The sequence below is a fragment of the Pteronotus mesoamericanus genome, unplaced genomic scaffold (genome assembly GCF_021234165.1).
Source record: "Pteronotus mesoamericanus isolate MK-2021 breed Mesoamerican mustached bat unplaced genomic scaffold, CSHL_Meso_final contig_56, whole genome shotgun sequence".
NCBI lineage: Eukaryota > Metazoa > Chordata > Mammalia > Chiroptera > Mormoopidae > Pteronotus > Pteronotus mesoamericanus.
In genome coordinates, this window is record NW_026555201.1 from 11,630,993 (window position 1) to 11,648,659 (window position 17,667).

A 17,667-nucleotide genomic window follows, 5' to 3' on the forward strand; every position below is an offset into this window, starting at 1 on the left:
ACTGAGGATGGTAGATAATATATATAATGTTCCAAGCCGATGGTATTGACAAATACTTGTGGCACAAATAAACCTTGGCACTTGCATTTGTCGTCATTGAGGCATCAAGTAGGGAACATTTCACAGATGAGGAAAGAGGAATACGGGCTTTGTCATAAACTTTATTTGTAATATTGAGGCGACAGCATAATTTCTGATATCTCAGTATTTTCAACTCTTCATTCCTTAATCTTTGTAACTGGTGGGAGAATATCTACCTGTACAAATTGCTACAGCTTGCATTATTTTAAAATATCTGCAGAATCATTCATTGTGCAGATGTTTGTTGAGTACCTGCATGTGGCAGGCACTACTCGAGGTTCTGGGGGTGCAGTTGGGGAGGAAACCCCGGGTAACTTGGAGCTTGCTTTCTGGTGGTCAGCAGAGGGAACTACACTCAGTGCTGTAGTAGGTGCAGTTACTGCTCTGATTTGAGATGGCAGCTACTGCCTCGATCTGCTGAGCTTAGTTTCAACCAGCTTTTTCTCCCATGCCCATGCGATGGCACTGAATGTCTGTTTTCTGGCTAATGCAAACACTTTGACCTTCAGTGTGTCTTCACTGATACTTATTTGATTTTGCAGAGCAGCTGGATAGAAAATTAAGAACACAAAGTTATGGCATTAAAACATTGCAGTTTCAAAATTCCCACTGGAGATATGCTGAGCATTTTCAAGGAGTGAAGGATTGTTTTTCTTTCTTTTTTTTTTTTCTCCAGAAACTTATGATCAGATATGAATCCTCAGCAAGTTTAGCTACCGAAGAAATGCTCTTCAAAAATACAAACTTTGAAATGAATAAGAAAATATACAGATAAAGTTAAAATAATTTTGAATGAATACTTTGATCAATACTATGCTAATAAATTTGAAACTATTGGATGAAATGATAATTCCATAGGATAATATAAACTTCCAAATCATAACAATCTAATAGAGATTTTTTAATTGACCAATTACCTTAGAGGAAGTGGAGAAAGTTCTCAATACAACCACTCTTTGGGCTCCTCTGTCCCAATCCCTTTTGCCACCCAAAGACCAATGTGGTTAACTATTTTTAGTTTTTTTCCTGTAGTATTTACCACCATGTTCGTAAATAGTAGGCTCCCTGATCTGTATATTTTAGACACTGTTGTCCACCTTTGATGGATTATGAGGATTTAGCTTTCTTACAACATCCAAATCCACCCCATTTTTCCTCCTTTATCCTTTAAATATGGACCATATGGGCCTATCATAATTTTTGGCTAAATTAATATTGAGTGCTTAACCTAGTTTAACTATTGCTAATTTCTATAACTTTTTATTTTTCTTGACCTAATAATCATCCCCTTTTCATATTTTATTTCCCTACTTTTATTTTTCTGAAATTCTCTCCCACAATTGTAGAATTCCTTTGTATACTTTTTAAAAATATAGTTATTCGTAATAGGTAACCACTTTTGTTGTACTTTTTTCTCTTTTAAAAAAATATCCTGGGACATCCTGTCTGGACTTCTTCAGCCTACTGCCCCAACTGAACTGGCTGTACCTTAGGCCTGTTGTGTTTCTTTTCTCTTCAGTACTCTCTTTCCTTGACCCCGTGCCTTCCTCTTTCTTGGTTTATACCAAAAATTTTCAACTGCAAGAATTTTTAAAACATGCAAGAATTTTTAAAACATGCAGAACCTGACTATTTATTTAGTCAGGGGCACTGACCTCTTTTCCTTACATTGTCAAATAAGAACTTGACAACAGCCAACACAACACTAGCTATCCAATGTGAATGAATTGAAATTATACTTATTTTTTGTCAGATTGGCAAAAAAAAAAAAATTTTTTTTTTGGTGTGCTCCAGCATTTCAGTAATTATTTTATGTGTGCCGTGAGATGAGAAAGGTTGAAATTCACTGGTTTATTCCTTTGTTTTGATGGAGTACATCCTCAAGTAGCTTCCTGAGAAAGTGTGCTACTTTGGGAAAAACAACTAAAATCTTATGTATTTGGGAAAAACAACTAAAATCTTATGTATTGATTAGAGTTCTGTTTCTGAGAACAGAAACAGAACTCTAATCAGTTTAATCAAAATGCAATTTATTATTTGCTAGCCAGTGCCCATAAATCAGTAAGGTCTGTACCTCCAACATCATTCCTTATAAGAAAAATAAACAATCAGAAATTTCGTTCAGAGTTATGTTCACTGAGCTCAATATTTTTCATCTGCCAAGATTGGTCACAGGCTTCAAGCACCCTCTAGCACACTGCAGAGTGCTCTGGAGGGGTGTATATCCTAGTATGAGAAAAACAGGCCTAGATTAGCAGCTGCATATTAGGACAAATTGGGGGAGGCGAGGGTGCATTGGAGTGTGAACCATTTGATAGTGAAACTTATTTGCCTGTGGGACCTACTTCAGCTCTGTAAGCACACTATTATGCCTTGGTCAAATAGCCCAGTATACCATGGATAAGATGGTGACTTGATGTTCCATGTTCAGGCATTCAGACCCCACTGGCACTCAGTAATGAACCAGTAGCTTTTCCAAAAGACAGTAGTTATTTGCTAAGGAAAGCATGGGTTTGCTTTATGCTATGAGGGCTCTCTATGGGTGCCCTATATCCTCTGACATGGCCCAGACCCCTTGTATACTACCAGAGGCACTGGGCCACAGAGGTGAATTCAGAGTGTTTTCTGTAGCCTGGAGCGGCTAGAGCGGACTCTGCTGCGCTGGCTGCTCCTGGAAGCTCGTAGCGTTGTGGGTCACTACATGGCTCAGAGTAGCAATCCAAATATCGCTCTATGTTTCTTCCAAAATATAGAGTGGCTCACCAAGCACTGTGTCTCTTTCTTAGTTTTAAGCAGAAAGGTGCAGCAATCTGTCTTTCACTTTGGAGGGGATGTCCAGAAATACCCTAGACCACTAGGCCCCCAGAAGCATCACTGAGGTGGCAGGCCCCTGAATTTCCCACCCTCCGGCACACCTGTGCTTCACCAAGGAATCTAAGGCACTTTGTATTTCCTGCTTTCCAGGTCCAACCCACATGATATCCATGTGCAGACAGTGTGGTAATCTATGGGAAGGTGAGAGGCTCCAGGTTCCTGCAGACTACAGTGAAACAGCCAGAAAGAGAGTTTCAGGTAGTCCTGAGTAAGACAGTAAAGTCTACACCATCTCTGGTGCTCTCTGTCCACACAGATGGGGAAAAAGGCATTTAAAACAGCAATCACTATAGAATAGGCTCCAGAGGTAAGTTTAGGTGCTCCAGTAAAGAGACTATATATGAGATAGCCGATGAAAGTGGAATCATCACTGTTACATTTAATAATACAGTCATTCTCCAAGACTTTCCTGTCTTCTTCAAGAGCCAGATAGGCAAGTTAGAAGAGGATGTGGTAGGAATCCCCACACATGTAATCTCTGTGACTTCCCGGGAATGCAGATTGTTTATTGGTTTACTGTTTGGGGAAGGAGCAGGGAGTTGCAGAGTCATCCACTATAACAACCTTCTGTCCATGGGTAAGGGGGTCCAGGTGGGAATTAGGACTGGTGCTAACACTTGCATTGCACCTATACATTCAAGATCTATAGGAACAACTACAGGAGAGTTTGGGCTCACTGGCCGCGTTTTGCCACTGACTTGGGCCAATACTCATTTTTCCCTGACTTTGTGAACCTCCATTCTGAACACAGTCATGCTTAGGGGTCATCAGGGATCAGGGTTAGCACAGAGCCCATATTCAATAATACTCTAAATGTCTGCCCTTTACTCGCTGCACAGCTGCCCTGGTAAATGTCTGCATGTACTTGGGGGAAAGTATAGGAGATTTTCCAGTGGGCACTGCTTGAGGGGCTACTACGAGATCTTTCCTCAAGGATAACCAGCTCCTCTTCATTCTCGGAGCTTCAGGCCTGGAGAATCGGACGAGGAGCCCTCCCTTACATCACAGCGACTCACTGGACTTCATTTCATCAAAGCTCAATTTTTTTTCAGGTATGTAGATCACGAAGGACCTTAGAAGGCTATCTACCTTTTTAGTCCTTGGTGCTATGATCCATTGGCTACTGCCAAAGATCACAGTGGAGCAGATAATTTTTATTATGGTCACAAATTCTGTGGGTCAGAAATTCAGCCAGGGCACAGTGGGGACAGCTTGTCTCTGCTCCAGGATGTCTCAGGTCCCAGTGGAACACTCGAAGGCTGGAGCCTACAATCATCTGATGGCTCATTTACTCACATATTAGGCCACTGATGCTGGCTGGTGGCTGGAGGGCTTGGTTCTTCTCCACTCAGGCCTTTCCATGGGATCTTGGCATAGGCTAGCTTGGGCTTCCTCACAGGATAGTGTCCAGTCTCCGAGGCAAGCATTCTCCAGAGAGAGATGCAAGCAGGGACTATGTCACTTTTTCTGATTTAGGCTTGGAAGTCACACATCGCTCCCTCTGTAATCACAGGCTCACCCGTGTTGTAGGGAAGGGAAGATAAACCCATATCTGAGGGGTGTCAATGTCACATTGTAAGGGCAGTGAAATGGGATGAATATTGGTGAAGCCATCTTTCTACCACAAATAGGAAACATCAATTTTTTATTATCACCATCTATCAGTCCTGGTCCTAGGGGACTTACCATGGACAGAGCTTATTGGCCTTCATGCAGAGATGACGGTTGCAATATTTCATTAAATATTTATACATACACACGCATTGGATTTCTGTATCTTACAGTACACAATACAATACACAGAAATAATGCCATCAATGAACCATATCCAAGTGCATGCATGAGCATTTAACAATTATTTCAGGTTCTATATGATTATGAGAGGATTGGCCATCTCAAGGAGTTTACATTACGATTATAAGCCACAGAGCAAATTTTTACATGTACTGTACTGTCATGTTTGTTACAAATAATAACTACTGAGCTTCTTCCAGATTAAAACTGGTTTGGGTCTGACCTCTTCTATTTAGAATTGATCTTTACATTTGGTAAAACAGTGTATTTTTATTTTCTAACTCTAAAGCTGAATGAACTATTTTTCTCTGGAAGTGGAATGTCATTTCACATTTTCTTGGCTTTAATGATATCACCAGCCTTAATGGTCTGCTCAGATCCAGAAGTTAAGTGAATATTGCTAACTTACAAAAAAGTTAGTAATATTACTAACTTACAAAAAATGAAGATGCAGTATTAACACATGAAAACAAATTAGAACTAAAAGAGTATCAGCAGGTGGGTGGAATACTCTACAGGAGGTAGTGAGCAACTTTTCAGAGCAGCATTGAAGAGGAAAAGAACAATTCTTCTGGGAGTAGTAGTTCAGGTAATTTGGGCGTTTTCCGGCAGCGTGTCCCACGCCCCCCGTGCCGCAGCACATTAGATGACTCATTCTTTCGGAACATCCAGACACAGAGTCTCTGCACATTGCACTTCTTGGAAGGTCACCTTCCAAGCCCGTTCGCTGAGAAGCGAACTCCATGGAGACACAAGTCCCAAGTCATTTCCTCTGTGCGGCCTCTCAAAATCTCAATACTCCAAAGCCCAAATCTTCATTTCCTCTCTTGTAATCACAAAGCCCTTTGTGAATTTGTTGCTATTACTACACCACATGCTCTTGGGAAGGGAAGAAGGAAAGGAGTAAGGAGTAATATCTGATCTTTGTTTCCTGTCCACTACTCACCAGTCAAGAGTGGTTGGTTGCATAAGTTATCATTTTTAAAAAACCCGTCACTCAAAGGGAAGAGAGCTATTAAAAGTGTAGATTCCTAGTCCTACTGAGTCAGACTCTCAGAAGTGGATCTTTCTGACCAGCAATTCACTGGTCTGTGGAACACACTTTGACAAACACTCTTCTAGGCTAAGCACCACTCTGTTCCTGCCCAGCCCAGAGAGCTCTCAGAAGAGCTCATTTTAGCTTCTCTTCTTCTTAGCCTTGCTCTTCACATTTTCTAAGCCATTTACGTGACCTTCAAATTCTTCCACAAGATTATTTTCATTTAGCTTTCAGATATGAAACCACCTGCCCTAGAACTTTCATTTTTTTAGCTGATGTGTAATTTCATAGTGTTTGTTCAATTAACCTACATTCATAACTGTGTGTGTGTGTGTGTATGTGTACATGCTTGTGCACACAATTAAAGCCTTGAGGCATGTGAAACATTGTGGAGTTTACCAATGGCTCAGTTACACTTTTTATTCCACAGTGCTTTTCTGAAAAACCGGAATTACCTTCCGGAGGGCGGGCTCCTTGTAGTACAGGCTTCTCCCCGTGAGGTGAGTGTTCTAGGAACCCACCTGTATCAGTGCACCAGGTGGCATTGTTGTGAGAGGCTGCGTTCGGCTTCAGTGACTTTTATTTTTTTAAGACTCTTTCATCATGTTGGCCCATTTCATGATGGGTGATTTATGAGCACACCTGCCCACACCATGCTTAGCATTGAGCAGTTTTTGAACAAAAAAATGGCTTCACTGCCATGCGGCACCCTCCTTATTTACCCAGTCTTGCCCCGAGCAACTTTTTTTGTTTGTTTTCCCCGATGAAAAAATCCTCAAAGAGAAAACATTTTGCTGATGTGGAAGAGGTGAAACAAACAACAGCAGAAACACTAAAAGGCATCAAAATTGACAAGTTCAAAAACTGAGCAGTGGAAAAAATATCTTGATAGGTGTATTGCATCAAATCTAGAGTACTTTGAAGGTGACTGAAGTTTAAACATGTAAGAATAGATACACAATTTTTTATAAATTCCATTTTTTTAAGTGACAAATCATAGCTGACATGGAGATGTCTTACAGGATTTCAGAAAATGGGGGGATTTTGGTATAAAATGTAATTAGACCTATGGCCCAGTAGGTAATGTTTTAAGAATTCATTTTCTAACCAATTTTATTTTGGAAATTATTTAATCAGCCAAACCCATTCAAATATTATGTCTTTCAATACTATGCTCCCTGTCCAAGTGAAGTCAAGAAAGAAACTGGAGAAAAAAGCCAGTTTCTCCATTTCTGTATCTTAGATAATGCCTAACATAGAACCTGGTTCCCAGTGTTTAATGAAATGGATCATGTGTTCTGTGCAGTGGTTTTCTTAAATGACTCAGTGAAAGAAGAAAGTGAATTCTGCCTACTCTGCCCACAAGATTGAAATGCAGTCCTCGAGACACTTATCACGCAAAGAACCCACTCAAGAAGAGCTCTATTAAAATACAAATCCATTGTGGTAGGCTGAAAAAGCATGCTATTCTAAATCTTGACAAAACCTAAAATAGATAATGGAAAATAATAATAAGTATGTAATCAAATATTCCATATCAAGTGATGATAGTGACTCCCCTTAATAAACTCGCTGGAAGCCTTTCCCCTAATATACTCAGAATAGCCCAGCTAATCCCATCAACTTTGTTCATGAATGCAAAAGTCAATATTTTCCCCTAAAAGGTAAACATTAAACAAATATATCACTTGCCTCTTTTTCTCCTGACTTTTTAAAGAAAGTGATTTCTTGCAAGTTTAGGCAGCAAACGACACAAGACTCTGGCAAAGGTTATTTGGGCAGTAGTGATTTTAGAAGTTGGGAAATGGCTGCCTTTGCAAATGAAAAACAGAAAAGGCCAGAACTGTTTGAGGTTTCTCCAAGGGAACGCTCCTTGTCCTACATGACCAAAGACATTGTGTTTATAAATTCACCTAAGTGAAATTACGTCCATGGCACCAAAAACCAACCCCGGAGCCAAACAGAGACAGGAGGGAACAAGCCAAGACTTACAATGCGTTTCTTACAATGTATTTCTCAGAGGGTGGCAAAAAGGGCAACAAAGGACTTCTGGAGGCTGCTTTAGCCCTTTAATCCTCAGGGAGACTTCACTAACTTCATTCCCAAAGAATCATCACACTGGTTCTCCAAGATGGGGATGCAAAAGTCAGCTCTTCCCCCTACCTCCAAATCAGGGAACTCTAAAGAGAACACTGGGAAGCCCTAGAGACAGAGGTGGGAGGCAGTGTTGTGCAGGGGTTAAGAGCGCTGCCGTCTGAATCGCAGCTTTCCCAAGTGCCATTGTGACTAAGGGAAAGTTTTCTTAAACCCCCTGCCTCTCCGTTTTCTCATCTGTAAAATGAGGGTGATTATATTTGCTCATTTGGATTAAATGAGAGTTGGATTGATGAGACGCTTGACATACAGTCAATAAATGTTAGCCGCGATGACGATAGTGATGATGATGACTACGACGAGGACGATGATGATAATGACGATCGATGACATGTACGTTATTCTCTGTGCCACGACCCCAAATGGGAGAAGTTCACAGTGGAGCTATTATTCCGTCTGGAAAACCATCAGGCTTGGACCGCCTAGAAAGGAAAGGAATTTCTATGACTGATTTTTTTATTTTTCTTTTCCCTAGAATACTGCTTTGAAATTTCATTTATAGCTTATTTTAAAATTTTAAAAATCTACACTCACCCACTTAAGTAGAATTGAGAAGAGATCTAGGAAGAGTCTGAGTTTGGCTTCACAACAATTTTAAAGACGAACTAACTGGGGAAACAAGATAGAAGAAAACGAATAATGATTTTTAAGAACGTGAAGTTAAGCCTTCAAAATATTTTCCTTTCAAGGCAATGTGAGCTTTGAAAGTCGCAAGAGTATTATAAGCTCATTAGTTAATCTGATAGCCTTTGGGAAGAATGCAGTCCATGAAAAGAATACTTAGATTTTGATCTCAGGTTATTTTCCCCAATGAAAAAAGTACTTTGCTTCCAAAAATCCATTCATACTAGCTCAGAGTCTCCTGAAGGCAAAAACTGCCCCCCCCCCCTTTTTTTTCCCCACATGAAACCAGGACATACCTGATACAAAGCTTGACACGCAGTGAAAGCTTTTGTCTGACTTTCTCAGAAACATGTGGGTGTGATCCTCCTGGTCACCTCATAAAAGTTACTGTGTTGGTAGAGGCCTTGCAAAATTTTAAAATCTGCTTTAATTACATTTGGTTGTTAGTTGTTATTCTCTAAAATGTTTAGTATACTCCTTGTGTTGAATATACCCTCTGCAAAAGGGGCTCTGATGAATTTTTAGGGTTTCACACCCCGCAACTTCTACCTCCAAGTGAAGAAATTCCTCCTTCCTACAAAGAGCACAACCAGTTGACACCTATTCTCCCTTTATAAACTGATTTACCGTGATATAGAAAACAAATGTTTTCATAGAAGGAAAGGAAGTGTGCAGCACATTATTGGAAATAAGCAATGGAAAAATCAGAGTCCCTCATGAACATTTCCTTAATGCAAAGTACAAGCCCCCAGGAAAGGACCCCCCCACCAAACACCTTTTTGCTGGTTGGCATGGTGACTCAGTCATGCTTCCCAGCCTTGTCCCCAGCAGGCAGGATCTCTTCTGGGAAAAGCACTGCAGTTGTGTTTCTAGCCCTACCTTCTGCTGGAAACTTTCTTGGAGTACCTCCAAGATGAGAATCGTGGAAATGTAGAGCTAGAAATTATTTGGGAGACTTTACAAATTAAAAAAAAAAAATGAAATCTAGAAAAAGGACGTATTTAATCAAGCCCAGACACCCAACAAATAATAGGACTGGAGTTCTAATTGTTACCATTGCTTCTAAGCCCAACTGCTTGCTGCTTTGGGAGAACTCAGAATAATATTACAGAATTTTTAGCTGTATATTACTGTTATTAATAGAAATAGAACTATTCATGCAGAAGATAAATATGTGGTGACTCAATCATTAAAATACTATTTGCATAACGTGAATTTGCTATCCGGGCTGTCCAACTTGGCATCTCTGGGTTACACTGGAAGAAGAGTTGTCTTGGGCCACACATTAAATACATTGCAACACATAATCACAAAAAATCTCATACATAATGGTTTAAGTAAATTTATGATTTTGTGTCGGGCCACATTCACAGCCATCCTGAGCCGCGTGCAGCCTGCGGGCCACCAGTTGGACACCTCTGCAAAATAACCAAATTTACTAAAATATAAAATCTCTTTATATTGTTTATTTTAAAAAATGTTTAATAACTGTGAAGGCCTTATGATCTTGAAAAAAAATGTACCTAGGGGTGTTATTTGTTTTAGTATAGCACAATACATTAGTTGTAATAGTTTCAGGTGTGCAATGCAGTGATTCAGCATTTTTGCACCCTAACTGCGATCGCCCCACTAATCCCAGTAATCATCTATCACCGCGCAAGCTTACCACAACACTGACGGGAGCCCCCTTCACCTTTTTTACCCTTCTTCCCACCCCCTTTCTGGGAATCATCCCTTTGATCTTTGTTTCCATGAGTTTTTGTTTTGATTTGTTTTGTTTGTTCATATTTTGTTTTTAGAGATTCCACATATAAATGAGACCATACAGTCTTTCCCTGCCTTACTTATTTCACTTAGAATAATACCCTCTAGATCCATCCATGTTGTTGCAAATGTCAAGATTTCATTTTTTATTGCCACATCCTATTCTACTTTGTGTAAGTATATCTATAATATATATATGAGTACATATATGCACATGTATATATGTGTACATATATGTATATATTTGTGTGTATGTGTGTGTGTATCACATCTTCTTTATCCATTCATCTATGCATGGACGTCTAAGTTGCTTCCATATCTTGGCTATTATAAATAATGCAGCAGTGAACATAGGGATGCCTATATTTTTTCAATTAGTGTTTTTGTTTTCTTTGGATAAATACGCCAAAGTGCAATTTCTGGGTCATTAAGTGTGTTGTTATTAATTTTACCAACATTTTGAAACTTCACTGTTACCAGGCATAGTTCTAAGTGTGAAGATAGAGAAAAGAGAAAATACTAGCGCTTGTTCCAAGTAGCCAGCCAGACAAGTGTGATACTGTGTGGCGGTAGCTGTGATGGTGTGGGGTACGGCCCCTGTGGCCACACCAGCGAGGCAGGGCTTCACAGTGTAGTAAGAAAAAGAAGGCTCTCCCAAAAGGGTAACATCAGAACTGCACCCTGGAAGAATGGGACTAAGGAAAAGGCATTAAAAGGAGAGAGGACCGCCCCTGCCCAACAGGGAGCTGTGACAGCGTGTGGCAGATTTGGGAAGCAAGAGCTTCTATGCGGCTGCATCCCAGGCTTAAGTGAGGCCAAGAACAGGCAGGGATCAGCTCATGATGAGCTTTGTACATCATGCTAAAACGTTTGTATTTTACCACAAGGTAACAGGAAGATTTTGATACAGTGTGCTTTAAAATAATATGACTCAAATTATAAGGCTAAAAGATTTTTTTTTTTTTTTTTTTTGCTCCTTAATATCAGAAACCTTGGTAAAACATCTGAGAATAGAATATGGTAAAAATCACCAGAATCTAATTCCAGTTATAGAGCTGACAGAAATCTCAATATCCTCATCTGTAAAACGGAGACCACTATAGGATTGTTGTAAGAAGTACGTGAGTTAAAGCCTGTTAAGCATTTATTACAGTGTCTGGCACATTGTAACCACTCAGTAACCGTAAGCAGGCATTGCCTTCATCGTGATCATCATCATTAGAAAAGACTGAATTGGAGAAAATGGATAAGAATGCTAAGGGCTAATTTTAACATCTGAAGTTGAGAGTAATTTTCCAATTCTGCTGATCTATACTGCTTAGAGTAATAGAATCCCTTCAGAGTGAACTACTTTGTCGGAGGCATGGTAGAAAAAAAGCATTGGGTTAGCAAAATGCACTGATTATGTACTTGAGAGGAACTTTTCTGCTGATTTTGTTGTCCAAGAAAATGTAAAAAACGAAAATCAGAGTTTCAACTGTTGAAAGCAGTATCTGATGAGAGTACATGCTTGATTGGTTCAAGAGGGAAGAGAAAAGTATTAATGTCCATAGAAAGAAATTAGAGATAAAATTAACTTTTTCTTTTTGCTTCCCTTTGTTGATTGGCAGGCTCTCAAAGGAGAAAGTTTGTTTTTAGTTTGCTATTATATTGTAAATAGTTGCTTATCATATATCTTTATACTGTAAGGACTGTAGGGGTTTTTCCCCCTGTATTTTTGTTTTTGGAATATTTTCTGTAATTGTGCCAAATTGGACATTTGAAATGTGTAGCAGGTTCTCAAATAATGTCATTTCACTCAATGTTGTTTCATTATAATGTGTTGAGATACTGCAGGGACTTAACTCTTGCTTATATCAATTAACCTATGGTAAAGTTAGTTTTGTTATATGTGTTTTGGTTGGATTCCAAGAACCTATTGATGATATTAAGTGAGGACTTAGTATAGTTTAGCTATTTAAATTTGGGACTCAGAACCATTAGCAATGCCATTGAATGGAAGTCTGACAACTACGGAATTAAAGACACCACATCCACCCAGGCTGGTAGGAGTGGTGCAGGCACGGAACAGACTGGTCCCACATCCACTGGTAGTGGATAAATATTTGGGAGGAATATCTCAGGAGTGAAGAGTCCCAGCCCCACAACAGGCCCCGCAGACCAGGCTTCCAGTGCCAGGAACATTAGTCCCCATAACTTCTGGCTGCAAAGGCCAGCAGGGACTAAGTTGGTGGAAGACACTTCTGGAGTCCCAAATAGTTCCCCTTAAAGAACCCACACGCAAACTACGTACTCAGACTCACTCTCTCTGAGCTCCAGCACTGGGGTAGCAGCTTGAAAGGCACCAGTGGCAAACAGGGAGACCTGAAGTGCCTGGGCATCAAGGCAGGAGCTGGTGGACAACTTTCTCCCAGAAAGAAAGGCGGGCAGAGGCCATTGTCCCTTTCTTGAGCCCTCCCCAAACACAGCCACAGAGCTGGCAGGCAGGTGCCATATCTGAGACTCTTATCAACTTAGTTAACATTTTCTGCTTCACAGTGGAGAGCCCCGGAGACTCCATCCCACCCAACTTACGGGCCCACCCAAACTGTAAACTGTGACTTTTCCATATGAATGGCTGGTCTTGACTATGTTTTACAACTTCCTAAATACTCTCAAACAAGCAACAGCTGGCATCAGTGAGCCCCTAGCCCCCATGCCTCTTGTTAAGTGGCCTCAGGCCCAGCACCAGGAGCAGCCAGCCTAGATTCACAGCTTGGCTTCACCTGAGGCCCTCCAAGCCCAGCACAAGTAGCAGCCATCTCAGATTGCTTTATAGTTTATGCAGGGTGGCCCCAGGCAGAACGTAGGTGGGGGCTGACCTTGGCCTGCATCATCTGGTAAACCCAAGGGCTAGTGCATCCAGTCGACAGCTACAGGCCACATCAGAGCACCACCACCCTGCACCTGCACAGCTTATCCTCCATGGAGGGCAGAGGTTGGTGGTCAGTGGTCACAGCCAGTCCTTGCTGCTTGACTGGCCTTGGTAAATCCCTCCTACTGACCTGCCAACAGCAATCAGGGCTCGACTACAAGGGGAAGATGTACTCAACCCACATGGAGGGCACACCTAGAGTACCCAGCTTAGGTGCTAGGGGAGGCTGTGCCACTGAACCCTAGAGAACACCTACTATAAGCTATGCTACCAAGACAGGAAGTCATAGCAATTTTACCTACTATGTAGAAACAAACACAGGGAGGCTGCCACAATGAGAAGAAAAATAAATGTGGCCCAAATGAAAGAAGATATCAAAACTCCAAGAAAAGAACTAAATAAAATGGAGATAAACAATCTTATCAGATGCGGAGTTCAAAACTGGTTAAAGGTATGCTCAAGGAACTTAGTGAGGACCCCAACAGCACAAAAAGATCCAGGACACACGAAGTGAAATGAAGAATAATACTAAGGGAATCAACAGTAGAGTGGATGAAACCGAGAATCAAAACAATTCTTTGGAACACAAGGAAGCAAAAACAACCAATCAAAACAAGAAGAAAAAAGAATCCAAAAAAATTAAGGATAGTGTAAGTAGTCTCTGGAACAACTACAAGTGTTCCAACATTTGCATCATAGGGGTTCCAGAAGGAGAATAGAAAGAGCAAGAAATTGGAAATCTATCTGAAAAACTAATGAAAGAAAACTTCCCTAATTTTATGAAGGAAAAAGACATGCAAGTCCAGGAAGTTCAGAGAGTCCCAAACAAGATGGATGCAAAGAGGCCCACTCCAAGACACATCATAATCAAAATACCAGAGGTTAAAAATAAAGAGAGAATCTTAAAAGCAGCAAGAAAATAGAAGTTAGTTATCTACAGGGGAGTTTCCATGAGACTGTCAGCTGATTTCTCAAAAGAAACTCTGCAAGTTAGAAGGGATTTGCAAGAAATTCAAAGTCATGAAAAGCAAGGACCTACAGCCAAAATTGTCCTGCCCAGCAAAGCTATCATTTAGAAATGAAGGGCAGATAAAGAGCTTCCAAGACAAGAAAAAACTAAAGGGGTTCATCGTTACCAAAGCATTATTACATAAAATGTTAAAGGGACTTATTTAAGAAAAAGAAAGTCAAAACTATGAACAATAAAATGGCAATAAATACATGTCTATCAACAACTGAATCTAAAGAACAAAATAAGCAAACAGAGACAGAATCATGGATACAGAGAGTGTTTTGATGGTTGCCAGAGAGGAGCAGAGTGTGGAGGGTGGGTGAAGAGGTGAGGGGATTAAATAGTACAAATAGGTAGTTACAGGATAGCCATGGGGATGTTAAGTACAGTATAGGAAGTGGAGTAACCAAAAACTTATTTCTACACATGACCCATGCACATGAACAATGGTGTGGGGATTGCCTGAGGGAGTGGGTGTTGCTGGGGAGAGAGTGCAAAGGGGGAAAAATTAGGACAACTGTAGTAACATAATGAATAAAATATAATAAAAAATAAAAAATAAAAGGATGCATTTTATGATGTGAATTGCATGTCAATAAAAAATATTTAAAGTCTCCTCAAGAAAACAAATTTGGTTATATTAGAAGTTTTGTAGTCAGAAAGAAATTTACTATCTGCATAATGCCATCTCCCTGTAAAAAATGGACTATACTTCCATATTCTATAGAATAATAGCTTTACTTTTTGTTGTTCTGTTTTGTTAGTGCTCCTATATTCCTCCCTGTAAAAGAGAAAATCAGAAGAACTTGGAAAGTGTCATGAATTGGCAACAGTACTGGAAAGATGAGATTGGTTCCCAGCCATTTACTTGCTATTTTAATCAATTCCAAAGGTAAGCCAATATTTACATGTACCTATTAAAATTGTTTGTAGCCTTTGTAGTTTTACATTATGTAGTATTACATTAATAAATCATAGATTGTGCTTACTTGAAAAATATACAACATGGAGATTTCTTTCCACCATGTAGTTAGGGAAGCTCCATCTTTCTCTATAGGACAGAAGGCTTGTAAAGAATCTGCAAGCAGAGACAGAGACAGAGAAATTCTATCATAGAAGTTGTTTCCAGAGAACTTACCCCCTGGATACACTAAGAAAGCCTCTTTAGGTAGGATCATTGTATACTAGTGGTGTTCCCCGCAAAGTACAGATTGATTAACATAAGGTAAACAACTTTAAGGTTCAAGTTTGTCAGTATTTTGGACTGCACCAAATATCTTTCTTTTTCTTTTCGATTCTGATGAAGTACGAATAAAATGAGTTCCTACCATTAAAACTTTATTTGACTTAGAAATCAAGTTATGACATATAGTAATGGCTCCTTGGACTAGAACACCTCAGTACCCACCCATATTAATCATGGTAATTTGTTCACCAAACAACGAGTATTTACATCACCTTGCTGTGCATCTCCACTTCTGTCGTTGGGGGGCGACGCACTGCAGGGGAGCGCGGGGCACAGGAGCTCCTGGATCTGAGGGCTACTGTCCAGAGCCAGCTGAGGAGGGAGCGGGGCTCTGAGTCCCACAGAGTCTGTCCCCGGGGTTGGCACGGGTGGGGGGAATAAACACGAGTCTTAGCAAACACCTCTCTCTGGCAGGAGTGGGCATATGGCTCTTCCCTCTAGCGGGGAGAAGGCCTGGAAACCCCTTGTCCAAAGGCTTTTATTGAGAACTGTATGCACAGGGGCATACAGCAAAGCTCACAAATCAATGTCAAAAGTCTATGTTTACCCAAAACAGACAGAGATCATAGATAACAACGGAAAGAACACGAGATCTGCCTTAGGTCAGAGTCTTTGAATAATGTAAATCTCCTTCCCAGTCTGAGCTGATTTTCATCGCTTTTGAGGGAAGAACAAAGCATGCTTCAAGGTACTTAATTCTAGGCCTGATTGTTCCTGGGAACCACCCGATCCAATTTAGGGCTGTACCTGCCTTTAGTATAGTTTCAAGCCTGAGCCAGGCAGGTGGGGCAGAGCCACCCAGAGATAAGGAAACTTCTTTCAGATAGAATGAGGACTCTGGCCCTGTCTAAGCCGAGGGTTGTGGGCCTTTGTGCCCTTTCTCCATGTCCCCCAAGGCCATGTCTGCTGCCCATACCAGCCAATGTCTGTCTTAGGTCATTTTCTCCTCATGAGAAAAACTTACCCGTCATTGGGATCACCAACCATCACAGGGTAAATAAAGCAGGGCGATGTGGGGGGTGGGGGGCAGGGGGGACAGGTTTCATCTCCTCAGTGGCCTGTTTCCTCAAGGCCTCCCTGATTATTTCCAGCCTTGAGACCCTCTCGCCTGTCAGCGGAGGTTACAGTTCCTGAAACCAGACAGGGCGTTTCCCAACACATTTGGATGTTGTGCAAGTTACAGGAGACTTTCTTTTTCTCCACTGGTCCCTCTCTTAGAAAATAGAACTATCATCCACTCATTTACCTAGACTGGAAACCTTTGAGTAATTCTTAATTCACTTTTCTTTTTCACACTCTATAACCTATGTTCACTGTTGATTGTAGCTCTGTGATGTCTGTTCTCTACCTGCCCTGTCCCACCGTCTCAGTTTGAATTTACATTATTTCTTAGCTCCATTAATGCAATAGAGTTCTAAGTCCTTCCATCTCCACCCTGCCCCCACTGCAGACCATTCCACAAGCTGCTGTCAAGGTAATCTTTCTAAAACCCGAGACTAATCAGGTTGCTCCTTACAGTATTTGAGTAAAGTCTAAATATCATGGCATGGCCTATGTATCAGGTACCTATTGCTGTGTAACAAACTGTTACTGAAAAATGGACCCATGGCGGGGCGGTGCCCAGATGCTACTACCGAAACAACAACGCCCCCTTCCCCGAGGTCCCTTGGTTGTAGGTCCTTTGCCTGCCGCCCTTGGAATTATGGCTCTGAATGGCAGAGTTTGGTGAAAAGGAACTATTTATTTAAAAGTTATATTTTTGAATAATGGCTAAATGTTACCTTTAAACCTCAAAATCCCTTTAAAACACTCACCAGCTCACACACCGTCCTGCCTCCTCCCCTGTCAGGGGTACCGTCCTTCGGAAGAAAAAGAACTGAAGTCCAAGGCTCGGCTAGGCAGGCCTCTCGCGGGTCTCAGCACCATTTGCTGCGTCGCCGCGATCTCCAGCTCTTTATCCATAACCATGTGGCACCTTCTCAAGGTCCACTAGCAAGAGTCCTTTCTCCCATCTTTCTTCCCACGTGGTCTTCACACTGTTTTCCAGAGACTGTGTCTCTTGTTCTCTCCTGCAGCCTCTATCTCTCCTCCTCTCTAGTTACATTCTGCATTAAGTCTTTTAAACCTTCCTGATTAGCTTTTGATATGCAAAATAACCCTTTTTG

General features: G+C 41.0%; 1 protein-coding gene across 1 annotated transcript in view; it reads left to right on the top strand.

Annotated features, from left to right (window-relative positions):
* KCNMB4 (potassium calcium-activated channel subfamily M regulatory beta subunit 4) overlaps positions 1–17,667 on the top strand; it is a 59,706-nt gene that overhangs the window by 15,614 nt on the left and 26,425 nt on the right. The window contains exon 2 of the mRNA XM_054580292.1: positions 15,021–15,148. Within this exon, the coding sequence (XP_054436267.1) occupies positions 15,021–15,148 (128 nt within the window). The remainder of the gene's footprint in view (positions 1–15,020; positions 15,149–17,667) is intronic.